The following is a 23,583-nucleotide window of genomic DNA, read 5'->3' as shown; positions in this document are numbered from 1 at the left end:
AGTGTTTAATGATTTGAAACTAGCCCTGCCTCTGGTACAGAACTGTCTGGTTCAAGTACAGTCGGACAACGCCACTATGGTGGTGTACATAAATCATCAAGGCGGCACTCGAAGCTGCATGGCAATGTTGGAAGTGTCAAAAATCCTCCAATGGGCGGAACGCCATCTGCCAGCCAAATCGGCAGTGTTCATTCCGAGGGTCCTCAACTGGGAAGCGGACTTCCTCAGTCGTCAGGACGTACACGCCGCAGAGTGGAGCCTTCATCGAGAAGTATTTTAACTCCTAGTGTATAAGTGGGGCCTACCAGATGTAGACCTGATGGCGTCTCGACACAATCACAAGGTTCCGGTCTTTGGAGCAAGGACAAGGGATCCTCAAGCAGCGTTCGTGGACGTGCTGGTAAATCCATGGAACTTTCTGTTGCCGTATGTGTTCCCTCCAGTGTCACTCTTGCCCAGGGTAGTAAGGAAGTTCAAGCAAGAAGGATGAATACTACTTCTAATCGCTCCAGCGTGGCCCAGACGGCATTGGTTCTCAGACTTGCAGGGTCTCTCGATAGAGCGTCCACTTCCGCAACACCCAGACCTCCTTGTTCAGGGCCCTTGTGTCTACCAGGATCTGGCCCAACTGGCTTTGACGGCGTGGCTCTTGAAGCTTCAGTCCTGAGGGCCAAAGGATTTTCTGAGGCGGTCATTCAAACTATGTTGAAAGCCCGTAAACCGGCTTCAGCTCGGATTTATTATAGGGTCTGGAATTCTTACTTCACCTGGTGTGCGGCTAAGAATTATGATGCATACAAGTTCAGTACCGCCACACTTTTGACGTTTCTGCAACTGAGCCTTCGTCTGGCCTCCCTCAAGGTTCATGTTTCAGCCTTGTCGGTGTGGTTTCAGAGAAAAATTGTAACTCTGCCTGACGTTCATACCTTCACTCAGGGTAATTTATGGATTCAACCTCCCTATGTTCCTCCTGTGGCTCCTTGGGATTTGTCGGTTGTACTGGATGCCCTGCAAGAGTCTCCGTTTGAACCTCTTGAGTCTGTGGACCTTAAATGGCTTACGCTTAAGGTCTTGTTTTTGCTGGATATTTCCTCTGCTAGACGGGTTTCAGACTTGGGTGCCTTATCCTGTAGGTCTCCCTTTCTGATTTTTCACCGTCACCATGCAGTTCTTAGAACTCGCCCTGGTTATCTACCTAAGATGGTGTCATCTTTCCACCTTAACCAAGAGATTGTGGTTCCGGCCTTTATCTCTCCTGATTTGTACTCCAAAGAGCGGTCTTTGGATGTGATACGGGCTCTCCGTATCTATGTGAAGAGAACCGCCTCCCTTAGGAGATCTGATTCTCTCTTTGTTCTTTTTGGTTTTCATAAACATGGCTGGCCTGCAAATAAGCAGACCTTGGCCAGATGGATTAGAATGGTGATTGCACATGCTTACGTATAGGCTGGCCTTCCAGCTCCTGCTACTATCAAGGCCCATTCTACTCGGTCTGTTAGACCTTCTTGGGCGGCCCGCCGTGGCGTGTCCCTAGAACAATTGTGCAAGGCGGCTTCGTGGTCCTCAGTGAACACGTTCGTTAGGTTCCATGACTTTGATACTTCCGCCTCCCAGGATGCTTCCTTTGAACACCTGGTTCTTGTGCCCACTACAGTGCGTCCCCTCCCATGAGGAACTGCATCCCCGATGTTATTCCCTGTGGAGCCCAGTGTACTGCTGCAGAAAAGGAGATTTATGGTAAGAACTTACCTTTGTTAAATCTCTTTCTACGAGGTACACTGGATTCCACAGGGCGCCCACCCTGACGCATTTAGCTTTTTTGGGTTTGTATTGCGTTAGCCGCTGGTCCCTTCTCCTGTCGTGAGAAAGTGGTTCGCTGTGGCTACTAACTGTTATCGTCTCTTTTACCTGCTGCTGCATTGGACTGGTCAACAAAACTGAGCTCCAGTGCCTAGAGGCGGGGATATAGAGGAGGTGGTGCAAGGCATTCTGGCAACAGTCAAAGCTTTAGCCTGTTGGTGCCTCGGATCAAGATCCAACTCTACACCCCAATGGTATTCCCTATGGAATCCACTGTACCTCGCAGAAAGAGATTTAACAAGGGTAAGTTCTTACCATAAATCAATCTCTCTCCCTCTCTCTCTATATATATATATATGTATATATATATATGTATACATCTATCTATCTATCTACATTATATATATATATATATATATATATATATGTATATATATATATGTATATATCTATCTATCTACATTATATATATATATATATATATATAGTACCTATAGTTGCAGTATAATGGTCTGAGGGGGATGTGATATACTGTACAGTACTGTGCAAAAGTTTTAGGCACATGTGGAAACAATGCTGCAAAGTTATGATGCTTTCAAAAATAGAAGTGATAGTTTATTTTTTTCATTTCTCAAAATGCAGAGTGAATGTACAGAAGAGAAATCTAGAATCAATATTTGATGCGACACCCTTTGCCTTCATCTAGGTACACTTGCAAACAGTTTTTGAAGGAACTCTGCAGGAAGGTTGTACCAAACATCTTGGAGAACTAACCATAGTTTTAGGCTTGCTCAAATCCTTCTGTCTCTTCATGTAAACCCAAACTGCTTTGATGTTTCGATCAGGGTTCTGTGGGAACTATATCATAACTTTCAAGACTCCTTGTTCTTCTTTATGCTGAAGATAGTTCATAATGACATTGGCTGTTTGTTTGGGTCCAAATTTATTCTGCAGCAGAAACCTAATCAGATGCCTCTCTGATGGTAATGCATGATTGATACGTTCATGCCTGTATTTCTCAGTATTGAGGACAACATTAATCCTGACCAAACCCCCAACTCCATTTGCTGAAATGCAACCCCAAACTTGCAAGGTACCTCCACCATACTCCACTGTTGCCTGCAGACACTCATTATTGTACATCCACAGAAGACCCTGCCATGGTCCTTCAAAAACTCTGTGCAAGTGTACCTAGAAGAATTGATGCTATATTGAAGTCAAAGGGTGGTCACAGCAAATATGGAGGAAGTAAGTGTGAGTCTATATGCGTCTTATTGACAGAGTAGTGCTGGAGTGAGGGATGAATTTCCATATATACACCTGTTACTGGTTGGTAATGGTCCATTGAGACTCTTTAGGATAAGTAGCTGGTTATCTCATTTCTCATGTACCTGACTACTACAGCTGACATTTCTGTGTGTAGGATGGCTGCCAGTCACGTTAGGGAGAGCCGCTGTACCTACCCTCGTGTACTGTTGTTAGATGTCTGCCTCCCAGGCTGGTCTGCAGTGAGGACAGAGTTGTGTGAGGCTCTCGGTAACTCTTTTACTCTTAGTGCGGTAACCGCCCGACCTGGAGAGCTGCTGAGCATCTACACTGTGCGGGAGAGACATCAGTGCCTGCTTCCCCTGCTGGTAGGGTATTGAGAGCATCAACTTGTAATTATCCTGAAAGTACATATTGTATAAGAGCCTGGTATCTGTATCTTTCCTCAGCTATCTCTCTGAGGTAGCTGCCCTCTCAGTGTTTTCCTCGGGTCTTCCTCTCAGTGTTTTTCCTCGGGTCTTCCTCTCAGTGGTTTCCTCAGGTCTTCCTCTCAGTGTTTTCCTCAGGTCTTCCTCTCAGTGTTTTCCTCAGGTCTTCCTCTCAGTGTTTTCCTCAGGTCTTCCTCTCAGTGTTTTTCTCAGGTCTTCCTCTCAGGTACTGTAGCTGTCCTCTTACTGTTTCCTCAGTTCCTCCTCTCAGGTGGTTGTCATTTCAGTGTTTTTCATCAGGTCTTCCTCTCAGTTTTGTGGGGTTTTTTTTTTTTTCTTCCTAGTTCTTCATCTCCTGTCTCCTCAGGTCTTCCTCCCAGGTAGCTGTCCTCTCATTGTTTTCTTGGCTCTGTCTCTCGGGTGCCATCTCTGTTTTTCCTCAATTCTTCCTCTCTGGTGTCATTTAAAGTCAAACAAAGCAATGAGAGCACATACAGTGTAGCTAATCTCATTAACACCTTAATCCAGATACAGAAGGGTCCACGTACATTATTATAGGTATTATATGCAAGCCTGTTATAATCACTGCACCAAGACTCTATGACCCCATTCCTAATAGTGATATCATTACTGTGCCTGTATTGTATCTACACTTGCCAGCCCCTGATTGGCTTACTGATGTTCACTTCAGCTGTTTACAGTCATTAAAAGTAGACAAAGAACCAAAATGAGACAAAAAAACATTACATAAGCAGATATTCTGATGGTGAAATTAGAGTCGGGTTTTATCAGTCTATGGATGACACCAGGTGCGAGTGGGCAACCTGTCTTTTTTAAAGAACAGAGGGGCATATGTATTAACCTGGAGAAGGCATAAGGAAGTGATAAACCAGTGATATGTGCAAGGTGATAAATGCACCAGCCAATCAGATCCAATATGTAAATTACCAGTTAGGATCTGATTGGCTGGTGCCTTTATCACCTTGCACATATCACTGGTTTATCACTTCCTTATGCCTTCTCCAGGTTAATACATCTGCCCCAGGGATCTGTCAAAGTCTGATGTTCACAGCACATGTTTGTGGAAGTGTATCATGCCACGAGCAAAGGAGATTTCTGAGGACCTCAGAAGAGTTGTTGATGCTCATCAGGCTGGCAAATGTTACAGAACCATCTATGGAGAGATTGGACTCCAATCAACAGTTTTCCAAAAATTCAAGACCATTGTTACCCTCTCCAGGAGGTAATAATAACTAATAGTTTGCAAGGTCACAAAGGAACCCAAGGTAACGTCTAAGCAACTGAAGGCCTTTTTTCATATTCGCTGATGTTAATGTTCATGAATCCACCATCAGGAGGACACTGAACAACAATGGTGTGCATGGCAGGATTGCAGAGAAATCCGCTGCTCTCCAAAAAGAACATTGCTGCCCGTCTGCAGTTTGCTAAAGATCACTTGGACAGGCCGGAAGGCTATTGGAATAATGTTTTGTAGAAAGATGAGTCCAAAATAGAGCTTATTGGTTTAGATGACAAGCGTTATGTTTGGAGAAGGGAGAACACGGCATTCCAGCATAAAACCTCATACCATCTGTGGAACACTGTGCTGGTGGTATCATGGTTTGGGCCTGTTTTGCTGCATCTGGCCCAGGACGACTTGCCATCATTGATGGGACAATTAATGCTGAATCATACCAGAATATTCTAAAGGAAAATGTCAGGACATCTGTCCATGAGCTGTATCTCAGGAGAACGTGGGTCATGCAGCAAGACATCAACCCAAAGCGCACAAGTCATTCCACCAAACAATGGGTAAAGAAGAATAAATGTAAAGTTTTAGAAATGTCTTGACTTTAATCCAATGGAAATGTTATGGAAGGACCTGAAGTGAGCAGCTCATGGGAGGAAACCACCAACATACCAGAGATGAAGCTGCTATGTACGAAGGAACGGGGTAAAATTCCTCCAAGCCGATGTTCAGGACTAATCAAAGATTACCGGAAACGTTCACATGGAGTTACTGCTGCACAAGGGGGGTCATACCAGATACTGACAGCAACGGGTCACATACTTCTACCACACACACATGCCGACAGCAACGGGTCACATACTTCTACCACTCACACATACCGACAGCAACGGGTCACACACTTCTACCACTCACACATACTGACAGCAACGGGTCACACACTTCTACCACTCACACATACCGACAGCAACGGGTCACACACTTCTACCACTCACACATACTGACAGCAACGGGTCACACACTTCTACCACTCACACATACCGACAGCAACGGGTCACATACGTCTACCACTCACACATACCGACAGCAACGGGTCACACTTCTACCACTCACACATACTGACAGCAACGGGTCACACACTTCTACCACTCACACATACTGACAGCAACGGGTCACACACTTCTACCACTCACACATACTGACAGCAACGGGTCACATACTTCTGCCACTCACACATACTGACAGCAACGGGTCACATACTTCTGCCACTCACACATACTGACAGCAACGGGTCACATACTTCTGCCACTCACACATACTGACAGCAACGGGTCACATACTTCTACCACTCACACATACTGACAGCAACGGGTCACACACTTCTACCACTCACACATACTGACAGCAACGGGTCACACACTTCTACCACTCACACATACTGACAGCAACGGGTCACACACTTCTACCACTCACACATACCGACAGCAACGGGTCACACACTTCTACCACTCACACATACTGACAGCAACGGGTCACACACTTCTACCACTCACACATACCGACAGCAACGGGTCACATACGTCTACCACTCACACATACCGACAGCAACGGGTCACACTTCTACCACTCACACATACTGACAGCAACGGGTCACACACTTCTACCACTCACACATACTGACAGCAACGGGTCACACACTTCTACCACTCACACATACTGACAGCAACGGGTCACACACTTCTACCACTCACACCTACTGACAGCAATGGGTCACACACTTCTACCACTCACACATACTGACAGCAACGGGTCACACACTTCTACCACTCACACATACTGACAGCAACGGGTCACACACTTCTACCACTCACACATACTGACAGCAACGGGTCACACACTTCTACCACTCGCACATATCGACAACAACGGGTCACACTTCTACCACTCACACATACCGACAGCAACGGGTCACATACTTCTACCACTCACACATACCGACATTAACGGGTCACACACTTCTACCACTCACACATACCGACAGCAACGGGTCACACACTTCTACCACTCACACATACTGACAGCAACGGGTCACATAATCCTACCGCTCACACATACTGACAGCAACGGATCATGTACTTCTACCGCTCACACATACTGACAGCAACGGGTCACACACTTCTACCACTCACACATACTGACAGCAACGGGTCACACACTTCTACCACTCACACATACTGACAGCAACGGGTCGCACACTTCTACCACTCACACATACTGACAGCAACGGGTCACACACTTCTACCACTCACACATACCGACAGCAACGGGTCACACACTTCTACCACTCACACATACTGACAGCAACGGGTCACACACTTCTACCACTCACACATACTGACAGCAACGGGTCACACACTTCTACCACTCGCACATATTGACAACAACGGGTCACACACTTCTACCACTCACACATACCGACAGCAACGGGTCACATACTTCTACCACTCACACATACCGACATTAACGTGTCACATACTTCTACCACTCACACATATCGACAACAACGGGTCACACACTTCTACCACTCACACATACCGACAGCAACGGGTCACATACTTCTACCACTCACACATACCGACATTAACGTGTCACATACTTCTACCACTCACACATACCGATAGCAACGGGTCACATACTTCTACCACTCACACATACTGACAGCAACGGGTCACACACTTCTACCACTCACACATACCGACAGCAACGGGTCACATACTTCTACCACTCACACATACCGACATTAACGTGTCACATACTTCTACCACTCACACATACCGATAGCAACGGGTCACATACTTCTACCACTCACACATACTGACAACAACGGGTCACACACTTCTACCACTCACACATACCGACAGCAACGGGTCACATACTTCTACCACTCACACATACCGACATTAACGTGTCACATACTTCTACCACTCATACATACCGATAGCAACGGGTCACATACTTCTACCACTCACACATACTGACAGCAACGGGTCACACACTTCTGCCACTCACACATATCGACAACAACGGGTCACACACTTCTACCACTCACACATACCGACAGCAACGGGTCACACACTTCTACCACTCACACATATCGACAACAACGGGTCACACACTTCTACCACTCACACATATTGACAACAACGGGTCACACACTTCTACCACTCACACATACCGACAGCAACGGGTCACATACTTCTACCACTCACACATATCGACAACAACGGGTCACATACTTCTACCACTCACACATACCGACAGCAACGGGTCACATACTTCTACCACTCACACATACTGACTGCAACAGGTCACGTACTTCTACCACTCACAGATACTGACAGCAACAGGTCACGTACTTCTACCACTCACACATACTGACAGCAACGAGTCACATTCTTCTACCACTCACACATACTGACAGCAACGGGTCACATAATCCTACCACTCACACATGCCGACAGCAACGGGTCACACACTTCTACCACTCACACATACCGACAGCAACGGGTCACACACTTCTACCACTCACACATACCGACAGCAACGGGTCACACACTTCTACCACTCACACATACCGACAGCAACGGGTCACACACTTCTACCACTCACACATACTGACAGCAACGGGTCACACACTTCTACCACTCACACATACCGACAGCAACGGGTCACATACTTCTACCACTCACACATACTGACAGCAACGGGTCACACACTTCTACCACTCACACATACCGACAGCAACGGGTCACACACTTCTACCACTCACACATACCGACAGCAACGGGTCACACACTTCTACCACTCACACATACTGACAGCAACGGGTCACACACTTCTACCACTCACACATACCGACAGCAACGGGTCACATACTTCTACCACTCACACATACTGACAGCAACGGGTCACACACTTCTACCACTCACACATACCGACAGCAACGGGTCACACACTTCTACCACTCACACATACTGACAGCAACGGGTCACACACTTCTACCACTCACACATACTGACAGCAACGGGTCACACACTTCTACCACTCGCACATATTGACAACAACGGGTCACACACTTCTACCACTCACACATACCGACAGCAACGGGTCACATACTTCTACCACTCACACATACCGACATTAACGTGTCACATACTTCTACCACTCACACATATCGACAACAACGGGTCACACACTTCTACCACTCACACATACCGACAGCAACGGGTCACATACTTCTACCACTCACACATACCGACATTAACGTGTCACATACTTCTACCACTCACACATACCGATAGCAACGGGTCACATACTTCTACCACTCACACATACTGACAGCAACGGGTCACACACTTCTACCACTCACACATACCGACAGCAACGGGTCACATACTTCTACCACTCACACATACCGACATTAACGTGTCACATACTTCTACCACTCACACATACCGATAGCAACGGGTCACATACTTCTACCACTCACACATACTGACAACAACGGGTCACACACTTCTACCACTCACACATACCGACAGCAACGGGTCACATACTTCTACCACTCACACATACCGACATTAACGTGTCACATACTTCTACCACTCATACATACCGATAGCAACGGGTCACATACTTCTACCACTCACACATACTGACAGCAACGGGTCACACACTTCTGCCACTCACACATATCGACAACAACGGGTCACACACTTCTACCACTCACACATACCGACAGCAACGGGTCACACACTTCTACCACTCACACATATCGACAACAACGGGTCACACACTTCTACCACTCACACATATTGACAACAACGGGTCACACACTTCTACCACTCACACATACCGACAGCAACGGGTCACATACTTCTACCACTCACACATATCGACAACAACGGGTCACATACTTCTACCACTCACACATACCGACAGCAACGGGTCACATACTTCTACCACTCACACATACTGACTGCAACAGGTCACGTACTTCTACCACTCACAGATACTGACAGCAACAGGTCACGTACTTCTACCACTCACACATACTGACAGCAACGAGTCACATTCTTCTACCACTCACACATACTGACAGCAACGGGTCACATAATCCTACCACTCACACATGCCGACAGCAACGGGTCACACACTTCTACCACTCACACATACCGACAGCAACGGGTCACACACTTCTACCACTCACACATACCGACAGCAACGGGTCACACACTTCTACCACTCACACATACCGACAGCAACGGGTCACACACTTCTACCACTCACACATACTGACAGCAACGGGTCACACACTTCTACCACTCACACATACCGACAGCAACGGGTCACATACTTCTACCACTCACACATACTGACAGCAACGGGTCACACACTTCTACCACTCACACATACCGACAGCAACGGGTCACACACTTCTACCACTCACACATACCGACAGCAACGGGTCACACACTTCTACCACTCACACATACTGACAGCAACGGGTCACACACTTCTACCACTCACACATACCGACAGCAACGGGTCACATACTTCTACCACTCACACATACTGACAGCAACGGGTCACACACTTCTACCGCTCACACATACTGTATGTAATACTGGATCATTTCCTCAATAATAAAATGGCACCACTGTGCCAACACTTGAAGATTTTCTAGGCAGCTCACGAACCCCCTCCTCCAGGAGCACAATATGAAAGCACAGTCCTGATACACATACTCCATGGCCCTCATTCCGAGTTGTTCGCTCGCAAGCTGCTTTTAGCAGCATTGCACACGCTAAGCCGCCGCCTACTGGGAGTGAATCTTAGCTTATCAAAATAGCGAACGAAAGATTAGCAAAATAGCGAATAGACACTTCTTAGCAGTTTCTGAGTAGCTCCAGACTTACTCGGCATCTGCGATCAGTTCACTGCTTGTCGTTCCTGGTTTGACGTGACAAACACACCCAGCGTTCGCCCAGACACTCCTCCGTTTCTCCAGCCACTCCCGCGTTTTTCCCAGAAACTGTAGCGTTTTTTCGCACACACCCATAAAACGGCCTGTTTCCGCCCAGTAACACCCACTTCCTGTCAATCACATTACGATCAACAGAACGATGAAAAAGCCGTGAGTAAAATACCTAACTGCATAGCAAATTTACTTGGCGCAGTCGCACTGCGGACATTGCGCATGCGCATTAGCGACTAATCGCTCCGTTGCGAGAAAAAAATAACGAGCGAACAACTCGGAATGACCCCCCTTATACTGAGTCTTTATACCAGTCTCCACCATACATTCAGAGTATCACTGGAATCCTGCACCTAATCCTAGATATTTCCGTATGATGGAGAGACCGTACTGGCCCGCATGCCTGAGCCAATGACTAGGCCTCTGTGAGAATGTGTGGCACCCTCTTTTCTTGGCTTTCTCTCCCCTTCTTGTCTTACTTCTATCGCTTGTTCCTATATACTGTATTCTTTACACCGGTGAAGTTTTACCATGGCATCATTTCCTATTTGCAGGAAGTCAGAGGTAATTTAGTCCGCCTTCAGCGATGCCTGTCAGAGTTGCGCTCGCTGCCTGTGGAAGGGCTCGGGTCTGTGAGGAGCAGGACGCTGTCTTTAGCCATCCTGGATGCCCTGCAGCAGAACAAGCAGCTGATGCAGCACAACTCTTCTGGAACCGGTGTACAAAGCTGCTTTGTGGAGGTGAGTGGTACGCTCACATCAGTGTTCCAGATTGATAGACCTGTAATCCCTCCCATGGCAGGGTAACAGGAAATAGAGAGAGGTTGGGGTCACAGATATTGGGGTGGTCAGGCACTGTGGCGTTGAAGCTAGAGGAGCTTATTACCATAACACTGGGATTTCAGGTGGAGAATATGCTGGGCAGGGTAACCCGACAGCTGATTTAAGCAAATGTCTTTTCTCTGACGTCCTAGTGGATGCTGGGAACTCCGTAAGGACCATGGGGAATAGACGGGCTCCGCAGGAGACTGGGCACTCTAAAAGAAAGATTAGGTACTATCTGGTGTGCACTGGCTCCTCCCTCTATGCCCCTCCTCCAGACCTCAGTTAGATTTCTGTGCCCGGCTGAGCTGGATGCACACTAGGGGCTCTCCTGAGCTTACTAGAAAGAAAGTATTTGTTAGGTTTTTTATTTTACAGTGAGACCTGCTGGCAACAGACTCACTGCTACGTGGGACTAAGGGGAGAAGAAGCGAACCTACCTGCTTGCAGCTAGCTTGGGCTTCTTAGGCTACTGGACACCATTAGCTCCAGAGGGATCGACCGCAGGACCCGTCATTGGTGTTCGTTCCCGGAGCCGCGCCGCCGTCCCCCTTACAGAGCCAGAAGCATGAAGATGGTCCGGAAAATCGGCGGCAGAAGACTTCAGTCTTCACCAAGGTAGCGCACAGCACTGCAGCTGTGCGCCATTGCTCCTCATACACACTTCACACTCCGGTCACTGAGGGTGCAGGGCGCTGGGGGGGGCGCCCTGAGCAGCAATAAAAACACCTTGGCTGGCAAAATAATCACAATATATAGCCAGAGGCTATATAGATGTAAAATTACCCCTGCCAGAATCCATAAAAAAGCGGGAGAAAAGTCTGCGAAAAAGGGGCGGAGCTATCTACCTCGGCACACTGGCGCCATTTTCTCTTCACAGTGCAGCTGGAAGACAGCTCCCCAGGCTCTCCCCTGTAGTTTTCAGGCTCAAAGGGTTAAAAAGAGAGGGGGGGCACTAAATTTAGGCGCAATCTTGTTTATACAAGCAGCTATTGGGGAAAATTCACTCAGTGATAGTGTTTATCCCTACATTATATAGCGCTCTGGTGTGTGCTGGCATACTCTCTCTCTGTCTCCCCAAAGGGCTGTGTGGGGTCCTGTCCTCAGTCAGAGCATTCCCTGTGTGTGTGCGGTGTGTCGGTACGGCTGTGTCAACATATTTGATGAGGAGGCTTATGTGGAGGCGGAGCAGATGCCGATAAATGGGATATCGCCCCCTGTGGGGCCGACACCAGAGTGGATGGATAGGTGGAAGGTATTAACCGACAGTGTCAACTCCTTACATAAAAGGCTGGATGACGTAACAGCTATGGGACAGCCGGCTTCTCAGCCCGCGCCTGCCCAGGCGTCTCAAAGGCCATCAGGGGCTCAAAAACGCCCGCTCCCTCAGATGGCAGACACAGATGTCGACACGGAGTCTGACTCCAGTGTCGACGAGGTTGAGACATATACACAATCCACTAGGAACATCCGTTACATGATCCCGGCAATAAAAAATGTGTTGCACATTTCTGACATTAACCCAAGTACCACTAAAAAAGGGTTTTATGTGTGGGGAGAAAAAGCAGCCAGTGTTTTGTTCCCCCATCAAATGAGTGAATGAAGTGTGAAACAGCTTGGGTTCCCTCGATAAGAAACTGGTAATTTCTAAAAAGTTACTGATGGCGTACCCTTTCCCGCCAGAGGATAAGTTACGCTGGGAGATATCCCCTAGGGTGGATAAGGCGCTCACACGGTTGTCAAAAAAGGTGGCACTGCCGTCTTAGGATACGGCCACTTTGAAGGTACCTGCTGATAAATAGCAGGAGGCTATCCTGAAGTCTGTATTTACACACTCAGGTACTAGACTGAGACCTGCAGATAGTGCTGCTGCAGCGTGGTCTGTAACCCTGTCAAACAGGGATACTATTTTGCGAACATAAGACGTCGTCTTATATATGAGGGATGCACAGAGGGATATTTTGCCGGCTGGCATCCAGAATTAATGCAATGTCCATTCTGTCAGGAGGGTATGAGAGACCCGACACTGGACAGGTGATGCTGACTTTAAAAGGCACATAGAGCCTTATAAGGGTGAGGAATTGTTTGGGGATGGTCTCTGGGACCGCGTATCCACAGCAACAGCTGGGAAGAATTTTTTTTACCTCAGGTTTCCTCACAGCCTAAGAAAAGCACTGTATTATCAGGTACAGTCCTTTCGGCTTCAGAAAAGCAAGCGGGTCAAAGGCGCTTCCTTTCTACACAGAGACGAGGGAAGAGGGAAAAAGCTGCACCAGTCAGCCAGTTCCCAGAATCAAAATTCTTCCCCCGCTTCCTCTGAGTCCACCGCATGACGTGGGGGCTCCACAGGCGTAGCCAGGTACGGTGGGGGTCCGCCTCAAAAATTTCAGCGATCAGTGGGCTCGCTCACAGGTGGATCCCTGGATCCTTCAAGTAGTATCTCAGGGGTACAAGCTGGAATTCGAGGCGTCTCCCCCCCGCCGTTTCCTCAAATCTGCCTTGCCGACAACTCCCTCAGGCAGGGAGGCTGTGCTAGAGGCAATTCACAAGCTGTATTCCCAGCAGGTGATAGTCAAGGTGCCCCTACTTCAACAAGGACGGGGTTACTATTCCACACTGTTTGTGGTACCGAAACCGGACGGTTCGGTGAGACCCATTTTAAATTTGAAATCCTTGAACACATACATAAAAAAATTCAAGTTCAAGATGGAATCGCTCAGGGCGGTTATTGCAAGCCTGGAGGAGGGGGATTACATGGTATCCCTGGACATCAAGGATGCTTACCTACATGTCCCCATTTACCATCCTCACCAGGAGTACCTCAGATTTGTGGTACAGGATTGCCATTACCAATTCCAAACACTGCCGTTTGGACTGTCCACGGCACCGAGGGTCTTTACCAAGGTAATGGCAGAAATGATGATACTCCTTCGAAAAAAGGGAGTTTTAATTATCCCGTACTTGGACGATCTCCTTATAAAGGCGAGGTCCAAGGAGCAGTTGTTGGTCGGAGTAGCACTATCTCGGGAAGTGCTACAACAGCACGGATGGATTCTATACATTCCAAAGTCACAGCTGGTTCCTACCACACGCCTACTGTTCCTGGGGATGGTTCTGGACACAGAACAGAAAAAAGTGTTTCTCCTGCAGGAGAAAGCCAAGGAGCTGTCATCTCTAGTCAGAGACCTCCTGAAAACAAAAAAAGGTATCGGTGCATCACTGTACACGAGTCCTGGGAAAAATGGTAGCTTCTTACGAAGCAAAATTCCATTCGGCAGGTTCCATACAAGAACCTTTTAGTGGGACCTCTTGGACAAGTGGTCGGGATCGCATCTTCAGATGCATCGGCTGATAACCCTGTCTCCAAGGACCAGGGTATCTCTACTGTGGTGGCTGCAGAGTGCTCATCTTCAAGAGGGCCGCAGATTCGGCATACAGGACTGGGTCCTGGTAACCACGGATGCCAGCCTTCGAGGCTGGGGGGCAGTCACACAGGGAAGAAATTTCCATGGACTTTGGTCAAGTCAGGAGTCGTCCCAACACATAAATATTCTGGAACTGAGGGCCATTTACAATGCCCTAAGTCTGGCAAGGCCTCTGCTTCAAAACTAGCCGGTACTGATCCAATCAGACAACATCACGGCAGTCGCCCATGTAAACCGACAGGGCGGCACAAGAAGCAGGATGGCGATGGCAGAAGCCACAAGGATTCTCCGATGGGCGTAAAATTACGTCTTAGCACTGTCAGCAGTGTTCATTCCGGGAGTGGACAACTGGGAAGCAGACTTCCTCAGCAGGCACGACCTCCACCCGGGAGAGTGTTGACTTCATCCAGAAGTCTTCCAACTGTTGGTAAACCGTTGGGAAAGGCCACAGGTGGACATGATGGCGTCCCGCCTAAACAAAAAACTAGATATTGCGCCAGGTCAAGGGATCCTCAGGCAATAGCTGTGGACGCTCTAGTGACACCGTGGGTGTACCAGTCGGTTTATGTATTCCCTCCTCTGCCTCTCAAACCAAAGGTACTGAGAATAATAAGAAAACGAGGAGTAAGAACGATACTCGTGGTTCCGGATGGGCCAAGAAGAGCTTGGTACCCAGAACTTACAGAAATAATATCAGAGGACCCATGGCCTCTACCGCTCAGACAGGATCTGCTACAGCAGGGGCCCTGTCTGTTCCAAGACTTACCGCGGCTGCGTTGGACGGCATGGCGGTTGAATTCCGGATCCTAAAGCAAAAGGGCATTCCGGAGGAAGTCATTCCTACGCTGATAAAAGCCAGGAAAGAAGTAACCGCAAACCATTATCACTGTATTTGGCGAAAATATGTTGCGTGGTGTGAGGCCAGGAAGGCCCCAACAGAGGAATTTCAGCTGGGTCGTTTTCTGCACTTCCTACAGTCGGGAGTGACTATGGGCCTAAAATTGGGTTCCATTAAAGTCCAGATTTCGGCTCTGTCGATTTTCTTCCAGAAAGAACTGGCTTCACTGCCTGAAGTTCAGACTTTTGTAAAGGGAGTGCTACATATCCAGCCCCCCCTTTTGTGCCTCCTGTGGCACCGTGGGATCTCAACGTGGTGTTGAGTTTCCTGAAATCACATTGGTTTGAGCCACTTAAAACTGTGGATCTGAAATATCTCACGTGGAAAGTGGTCATGTTATTGGCCTTGGCTTCGGCCAGGCGTGTGTCAGAATTGGCGGCTTTGTCATGTAAAAGCCCTTATCTGATTTTCCATATGGATAGGGCAGAATTGAGGACTCGTCCCCAGTTTCTCCCTAAGGTGGTATCAGCTTTTCACTTGAACCAACCTATTGTAGTGCCTGCGGCTACTAGGGACTTGGAAGATTCCAAGTTACTGGACGTAGTCAGGGCCTTAAAAATTTATGTTTCCAGGACGGCTGGAGTCAGGAAAACCGACTCGCTTTTTATCCTGTATGCACCCAACAAAATAGGTGCTCCTGCTTCTAAGCAGACTATTGCTCGCTGGATTTGTAGCACAATTCAGCTGGCGCATTCTGCGGCTGGATTGCCGCATCCTAAATCAGTAAAAGCCCATTCCACAAGGAAGGTGGGCTCATCTTGGGCGGCTGCCCGAGGGGTCTCGGCTTTACAACTTTGCCGAGCTGCAACTTGGTCAGGGGCAAACACGTTTGCAAAATTCTACAAATTTGATACCCTGGCTGAGGAGGACCTTGAGTTCTCTCATTCGGTGCTGCAGAGTCATCCGCACTCTCCCGCCCGTTTGGGAGCTTTGGTATAATCCCCATGGTCCTTACGGAGTTCCCAGCATCCACTAGGACGTCAGAGAAAATAAGATTTTACTCACCGGTAAATCTATTTCTCGTAGTCCGTAGTGGATGCTGGGCGCCCATCCCAAGTGCGGATTGTCTGCAATACTTGTATATAGTTATTGCCTAACTAAAGGGTTATTGTTGAGCCATCTGTTGAGAGGCTCAGTTATATTTCATACTGTTAACTGGGTTTAATATCACGAGTTATACGGTGTGATTGGTGTGGCTGGTATGAGTCTTACCCGGGATTCAAAATCCTTCCTTATTGTGTCAGCTCTTCCGGGCACAGTATCCTAACTGAGGTCTGGAGGAGGGGCATAGAGGGAGGAGCCAGTGCACACCAGATAGTACCTAATCTTTCTTTTAGAGTGCCCAGTCTCCTGCGGAGCCCGTCTATTCCCCATGGTCCTTACGGAGTTCCCAGCATCCACTACGGACTACGAGAAATAGATTTACCGGTGAGTAAAATCTTATTTTTTTTTTAAATCTAATATTAGGAGTCTAGGATTCAGGTTCGCTCCTTTACCCGAACTAGCCAACAAGGAGTGCAGGCAGCCGTAACACAGAGCAATGCAACAAATCAGCGCAGCCGTTACCCTACCATCTTGGTTGGAACAAATGACACACTCAGCGCAGCCGTTACCCTACCACCCTGCCTGGAACAAATGACACACTCAGCACAGCCGTTACCCTACCACCCTGGTTGGAACAAATGACACACTCGGCACAGCCGTTACCCTACCACCCTGCTTGGAACAAATGACAGACTCCGCACAGCCGTTACCCTACCACCCTGGTTGGAACAAATGACACACTCGGCACAGCCGTTACCCTACCACCCTGGTTGGAACAAATGACAGACTCGGCACATTTATGTTTCCATCCAGTGGCTCTAACACTTGCAGATTGCCTCGCTGCACAGCCCTGATGGAGAGATGGCTGTAGTTAGCCTTTATCTAGATGGCTCCTTCCCTGCTTATTCCTCTGTCACCCGGCACACCTTAGTACACAGCCAGCAGAGACTTTCAGCTGTATCCCGGGCGATTCCAGCAGTCCTGACCCCCAGTCTGTACCATCCTGATCCACACACGTTTCCTCTTCTCTCTTAGATTTCCATGGCGGTGTTGCCTAGATAGTGGGGGAGTGAAGGATACTGTCCTCCTCCAGATTGGCACCCCTTTATCCCATGACATGACACCTGGCGTTGTCATTCTTCATGTAGAAGACCACCGATGTGGCTGCTTCCATACTGTCTGAGGTGCCTGCTCAACACTGAGGAGTCACACATAGCCACACTACGGGGGGGGAATCATTGCACTGCCTCCCTGTCTAACCCTTTGTCATACTTCCATGTAAGAACCTAGCCAGGCTAACCTGCTGCAATATCCATATGAAATGCTTGTGGTTGGCATGGTGGCAGTCTGATTGGGCATGGTGCCCGGGCTGTGACGGGGTAGGGTGCATGAATGGTGTGATATCGGTACCACATGGCAACATGGAAGAAATATACAGTATGACACAAGTATTGGGGACAGGACGGAGCTCGGTGACCGTTCTCTCTAATACTGCCAGTAGAAATGGTGCAATCAAATATTCTCCCAGTAAGGGGGTTTTGTGCCAAACGTCCCTTATTGACCGGTAAGCGGAGCGTTTTCCATCAATCAGGACTTTACATGTCTAGTATAACATTAAGCAAATGGTTGGGGAGATCGGGAAGGGAGAGTCCCTGGTACCTCGAATAAGCGGATTATTGTCTCTTCCATATATCATGTCCCAGTGATTGCTAGTGAGTGTATAACGCTCCATGATCTGCATCCGGTTACTGTTTTATCATTAGGTGACCGTTATGTCCACCCGCCTGGGACATGAGATTGCCTTCGAGCTTGATGACGGTCTGCAGGAAGCTGATCTGACCACGCTACGGAGATTGCTGGTTCATCATATTTCATGTGACGTGGAGGACACTGGTAGCCCCATCACCTCACCGGAGCCAGATCCGGATCAGTGTATGAAACGCCTCTGTATATCCGCTCTCTATGTTTTCTGATCGCTTGCTCAGCCATGTTGGTCTTTGTCACTCAGGTTCCCATGTTTGCCACATTGAGTTCTCTTCCACTTCGGGGGATGTTCTAAGCTTGGAGAGCTTCTTCAAGTCATGGCTGCTTAGAAGAAATGGTGAGCGAGAAGAAGTCCACCTGATACTTCCAGAAGAGGGGTCGGAGCGTGAGTATACAGTATCCTTTATCTAGAACACCACGTGATGGAACATGACATGCAGGGGTTTAGCTGGAGAGATAGAGGGGCTCATTTAGTATTCCTCCAATATATTTAGGAGGCACGACAGCAGATATCTCCAGTACCTGATGTGATCTTTCCCCCATAGGTTTGTATGGTGTCAGATTTATCACTTTCCAGAATGCAAAGCATTCCCGATATTGGCTACCACCATCTGAAAATGGTGATTGTGGGTTACTCACCGCATTCCTAGCTGGCAGAGGGTTCCCTTCCTGGTGGTGGCCCATGTGCGTGTACGGTCAGCGGGACCACGCACGCACATCTCACCCGGCAGCTTGCGAAGCTCATCGCGGGGACGGGTACCTATCAGAGCCCGAGTGCTTATTAATACATCCAGCTGACGTTATCGCAATTTGTAATGCGATCCTAGGCGCTAATATCACGTCCACATTGCATTGAATATGCAATCAATGATAAATGGGCCCCTTAGATAGTATATCCCAATGGTAGGGGGTCCTGGCACCCCTGCCATGTGGGAAACGGGTTTAACCAGACCCCATTATATCAGGTATCAGAAGAAGGTACTGCTGGCGAACATGAACTACTGGCCAAGCAGAGGAGGGGGTGTTGCTGGGAGCTGGCGCTGCTGGAGAATGCGCGGGGGGGGGGGGGGGGGGCGGCGCTGCCGGAGAATGCGCGGGGGGGCGGTGCTGCTGGAGAACGAGGGGGGGGGCGGCGGCGCTGCTGCTGGAGGACGCGCGGGGGGCGGCGCTGCTGGAGAACGTGTGGGGAGGGGCGGGGGCGCTGCTGGAGAACGCGCGGGGGAGGGGGCTGCTGCTTTAAGAGTTTGAGAGTGTGGGCTGGCGCCTCCCTCTATGCCCCTCCTACCAGACTCAGTTTAGAAAATGTGGCCGGAGGAGCCGGTCACAGCTAGGGGAGCTCTCCTGAGCTTTTCTAGTAAAGTTTTATTTTAGAGTTTTTTATTTTACAGGAGGCTGCTGGCAACGGCCTGCCTGAAGCGTGGGACTAAGGGGGGGGAGCAGTGTCCGCCCTGCGGGGTCTGAGTCACTGTCTCCGCTGACTGGACACTGGTCTCTGCTACAGGGGACCGCTCGCCCCAGCAGCATGCCGCCGCCCCCTTACAGAGCTGAAAAGTGGTGAGAGAGACACCGACCCCCCCTAGCAAGCGGGGGGCCGGTGTGAAGATGGCGGCAATGGGGAGGGAGCGCAGTATTAACTGCGCTCCTATGAAGGTTCAGCGGTACATGGTGCGGCGCCCTGGGCCAGCGCTTACCCCCACACTGATCATCAAGTCTGTCCAGGTCCGCGGATCTCAGCCATCAAGTTTTACCTCAGGCCAGTATAATTCTTGAAGAGTGGGAAGACAGCGCCATTAAGGGGGTAGAGCTTCTCCTCAGAGCGGACCCAGCAGCGTTCCAGCGCCATTTTCCTGCCTGCACAGCGCTGGATGGAAGATCAAGTCCCTCCACAGCAACTCCATCTGACTGTGCACGGTACCAAGGGGTTGTAGAAGGGAGGGGAGGCTGTAAAACGACTGTGTATCCTATTAAGGTGCACAGTCAGCACTGACAAGGGGTCTCCCTCTGGTAAAAGCGCTGTGTGTGGGTTGGCTCCAATCTCTGTGTCTCTCTTGCCATTCTTGGGGGGGGGAACTCTGTCTGCCCTCGTGTGTGCGTGTGTGTGTGCGTGTGTGTGTGCGTGTGTGTGTGTGTGTGTGTGTGTGTGTGTGTGTGTGTGTGTGTGTGTGTGGAGGGAGTGTCTGGTGTTCTCCTTTAGCTATGTCCAGGGACACTGTGTCATATGCTGCAGAGGATTTATCCTCCCAGGATGATCCCATTCCATGTAATCAGGTTAGCACTGGTTTAGCACAGATACCAGCAAGGGAACCTGAATGGTTTTTCTCTATCAAATCTTGGATTTCTACGATTTCTGACGGGGTTGCAAGTAATGAATCTGCAACCCAGGTATTGCAGAGCTCTATGGCAGTATGGCCTGATTCTGGTACCTCAGGACGCTCCGCTATATACCCCCACAAACGTGCGCTTGTGCATGTCACACAAGACGACACGGATACCGATTCTGACACTACAGACGGTGATGGGGATGTGTTGCGGGGGTCCACATCTCTTGCAAAGGGGGCGCAATTGTTGATAGAGGCTATCAGGGATGTTTTGAATGTTAATGATACCACACCTGAGCAGGTTGAGGAGGCTTTCTTCACTGAAAATAAAAAATCCTCGCTAACCTTCCCTGCGTCAAAGGAATTGAATGCTATATTTGAAAAAGCATGGGAAAACCCTGAGAAAAAATTCCAGGTCGCTAAAAGGGTCCAGGTGGCGTTTCCTTTCCCTGAGGAGGATTGGAAAAAATGGGAAAACCCACCGATTGTTGACGCATCTGTGTCCAGACTCTCAAAAAGGTGGTTTTACCTGTTCCAGGATCTGCCGCCTTAAAGGAGCCGGTTGATAGAAAGATTGATAACACACTTAAATCAATGTACACTGCTTCAGGGGCCATATTACGTCCCACTATTGCTACTGCATGGATTACAAAGGTTATAGTAAAGTGGCCGGCTATCTTACTTGAGGATTTGGATACGATGGATAGGGATGACGTTGCATTGTATTTACGCAACATACATGGTTCTGCAGGTTTTATGGTAGAGTCCATGAAGGACCTGGGTTCCATGGCTGCGGGAATATCTTCCATGTCTGTTTCAGCTTGTCGGGGACTGTGGCTGCGCCAGTGGTCGACCGACGCGGAATCCAGGAAAAGTGTGGAGTCCCTACCCTATACAGGTCAGGCTCTCCTTGGGGAAGCTCTAGACGTGTGGATATCCACCGCTACAGCGGTTAAGTTTCCTTTCTTCCCTCAGCAGCACCTGCCCCGAAGAAATCTTTCTCTCCAGCAGAAATGCAGTCCTTTCGGCCTAACAAGCCTAGAAGGTCCAGAACACCCAATACCTTCTTTAGGGGAGGTCGGGTTAAGTCCAAGAAACCTGCCGCAGCAGGTTCCCAGGAACAAAAGCCTACTTCAGGTACGCCTAAGTCCTCTACATGATGGTGGACTGCACGCCCTGGTGGTGGGGCCAGTGGGAGAGAGACTCAGACACTTCAGTCATGTCTGGGTATCGTCCGGCCTGGATCCCTGGGTGATAGATATTGTGTCTCAGGGATGCAGGCTGGAATTTCAAAGTCTCCCTCAGTCAGGCTTACCAACTCTGTTGGAGGACAGCACAGTACTACAGGACGCTGTCCAAAAGCTGGTGGAGGCACAGGTCATTGTGCCAGTGCCACCTCACATGCTGAACAAAGGTTACTATTCAAACCTTTTCGTGGTACCGAAACTGGATGGTTCGGTCAGGCCCATTCTGAACCTAAAATCACTGAACCCCTTTCTAAAGACGTTCAAGAATCAAGATGGAGTCTCTCAGGGCGGTGATATCAGGTCTGGAAGAAGGGGAATTCCTGGTATCACTGGATATCAAGGATGCGTACCTCTGTGAAGATACTGGGTTCAAAATCACTCAGTCATGGTGGTAGATGAAAAACCAACAGTGGTTTATTGAACAGAATGGGTTATAAACAGCTCAGCACACTTCTGTAGTCCAATTCTACACGACAATTCCCTCCTGGAACTCCTGACAGAACATTACTTCTTAGTCAGTCTCCTGCCACTCTCCCAACTTCTCCAGCTCTCTCTCACCTCCCCTGTTTGCTATTATCAAGCCTTTGTCTTTCCTACAATAAGGCGACACCCCCAGACAGTTTCAGAGCAAACCTACTTTCACATGTCCAGGCATGTCCCCTAGGCCACAATAGATGTTACATTCATATATATACATTGAAAACATAACTGTACCCTTGTAACAATAACATCATACAATATAATACAATATTGCCTAACATATAACTAATAACATATTGGCAATTGGTGAAGTCCATGTGTAGGACCAGGGCTGGGAAAGTAACTACGTGTCTTTTACCACTGAGCGACACGACGCGCCAGCTGTATCATCACATGTCGTCACAACCTCCACATTCCATAGCATTTTACAGTTTGTACGGAGCCCACCAGCGTCCCAGGTCCAAAGTCTCTGGTAATTGTCATGAGGCTTGTTTGGGAATTTCTTTCCCCGGTCTGGTGGGTGTGTGGCCCACAGTACATAAATCAATACAGTCTTACCAGGGTCCGGTGGAAACGTGATCAGCAGTCCATAGTTCTTGTATTTCCCCCCGGTGTCCCATCCAAATACATTAATCAAAGTCCCCTTTGTAGACAGCCGCTGGGTTGGGGTAACAGCATGTGCAACAGTGTAATTCAGTAAGTGCAATAACTGCACCTGGGGACTTAATAATTCCCCTACACCCAACTGGGTAACCTCACATTTCAGATAGTCACAATTTTCCTCCATAAACAAAATCTGATCTCTG

The 23,583-nt window shown here is 48.7% G+C and overlaps 1 protein-coding gene across 6 annotated transcripts in view; it reads left to right on the top strand.

The window, feature by feature from the left end:
• M1AP (meiosis 1 associated protein) overlaps positions 1-23,583 on the top strand; it is a 186,431-nt gene that overhangs the window by 76,767 nt on the left and 86,081 nt on the right. For all 6 annotated transcript variants that reach the window (XR_010179217.1, XM_063925955.1, XM_063925946.1 and 3 more), the window contains 4 exons: positions 3,224-3,434; positions 11,335-11,520; positions 18,732-18,900; positions 18,977-19,117. Coding sequence is in view for 5 of the 6 variants with exons in the window: in XM_063925955.1 (XP_063782025.1) it covers positions 3,224-3,434; positions 11,335-11,520; positions 18,732-18,900; positions 18,977-19,117 (707 nt within the window). In the remaining variant the exon portion in view is untranslated. The remainder of the gene's footprint in view (positions 1-3,223; positions 3,435-11,334; positions 11,521-18,731; positions 18,901-18,976; positions 19,118-23,583) is intronic.

Source organism: Pseudophryne corroboree, chromosome 1, assembly GCF_028390025.1.
Source record: "Pseudophryne corroboree isolate aPseCor3 chromosome 1, aPseCor3.hap2, whole genome shotgun sequence".
Classification (NCBI taxonomy): Eukaryota; Metazoa; Chordata; class Amphibia; order Anura; family Myobatrachidae; genus Pseudophryne; species Pseudophryne corroboree.
Note: the sequence above shows the minus strand (reverse complement) of the source record. Positions and strands in the feature narration are given on the sequence as shown.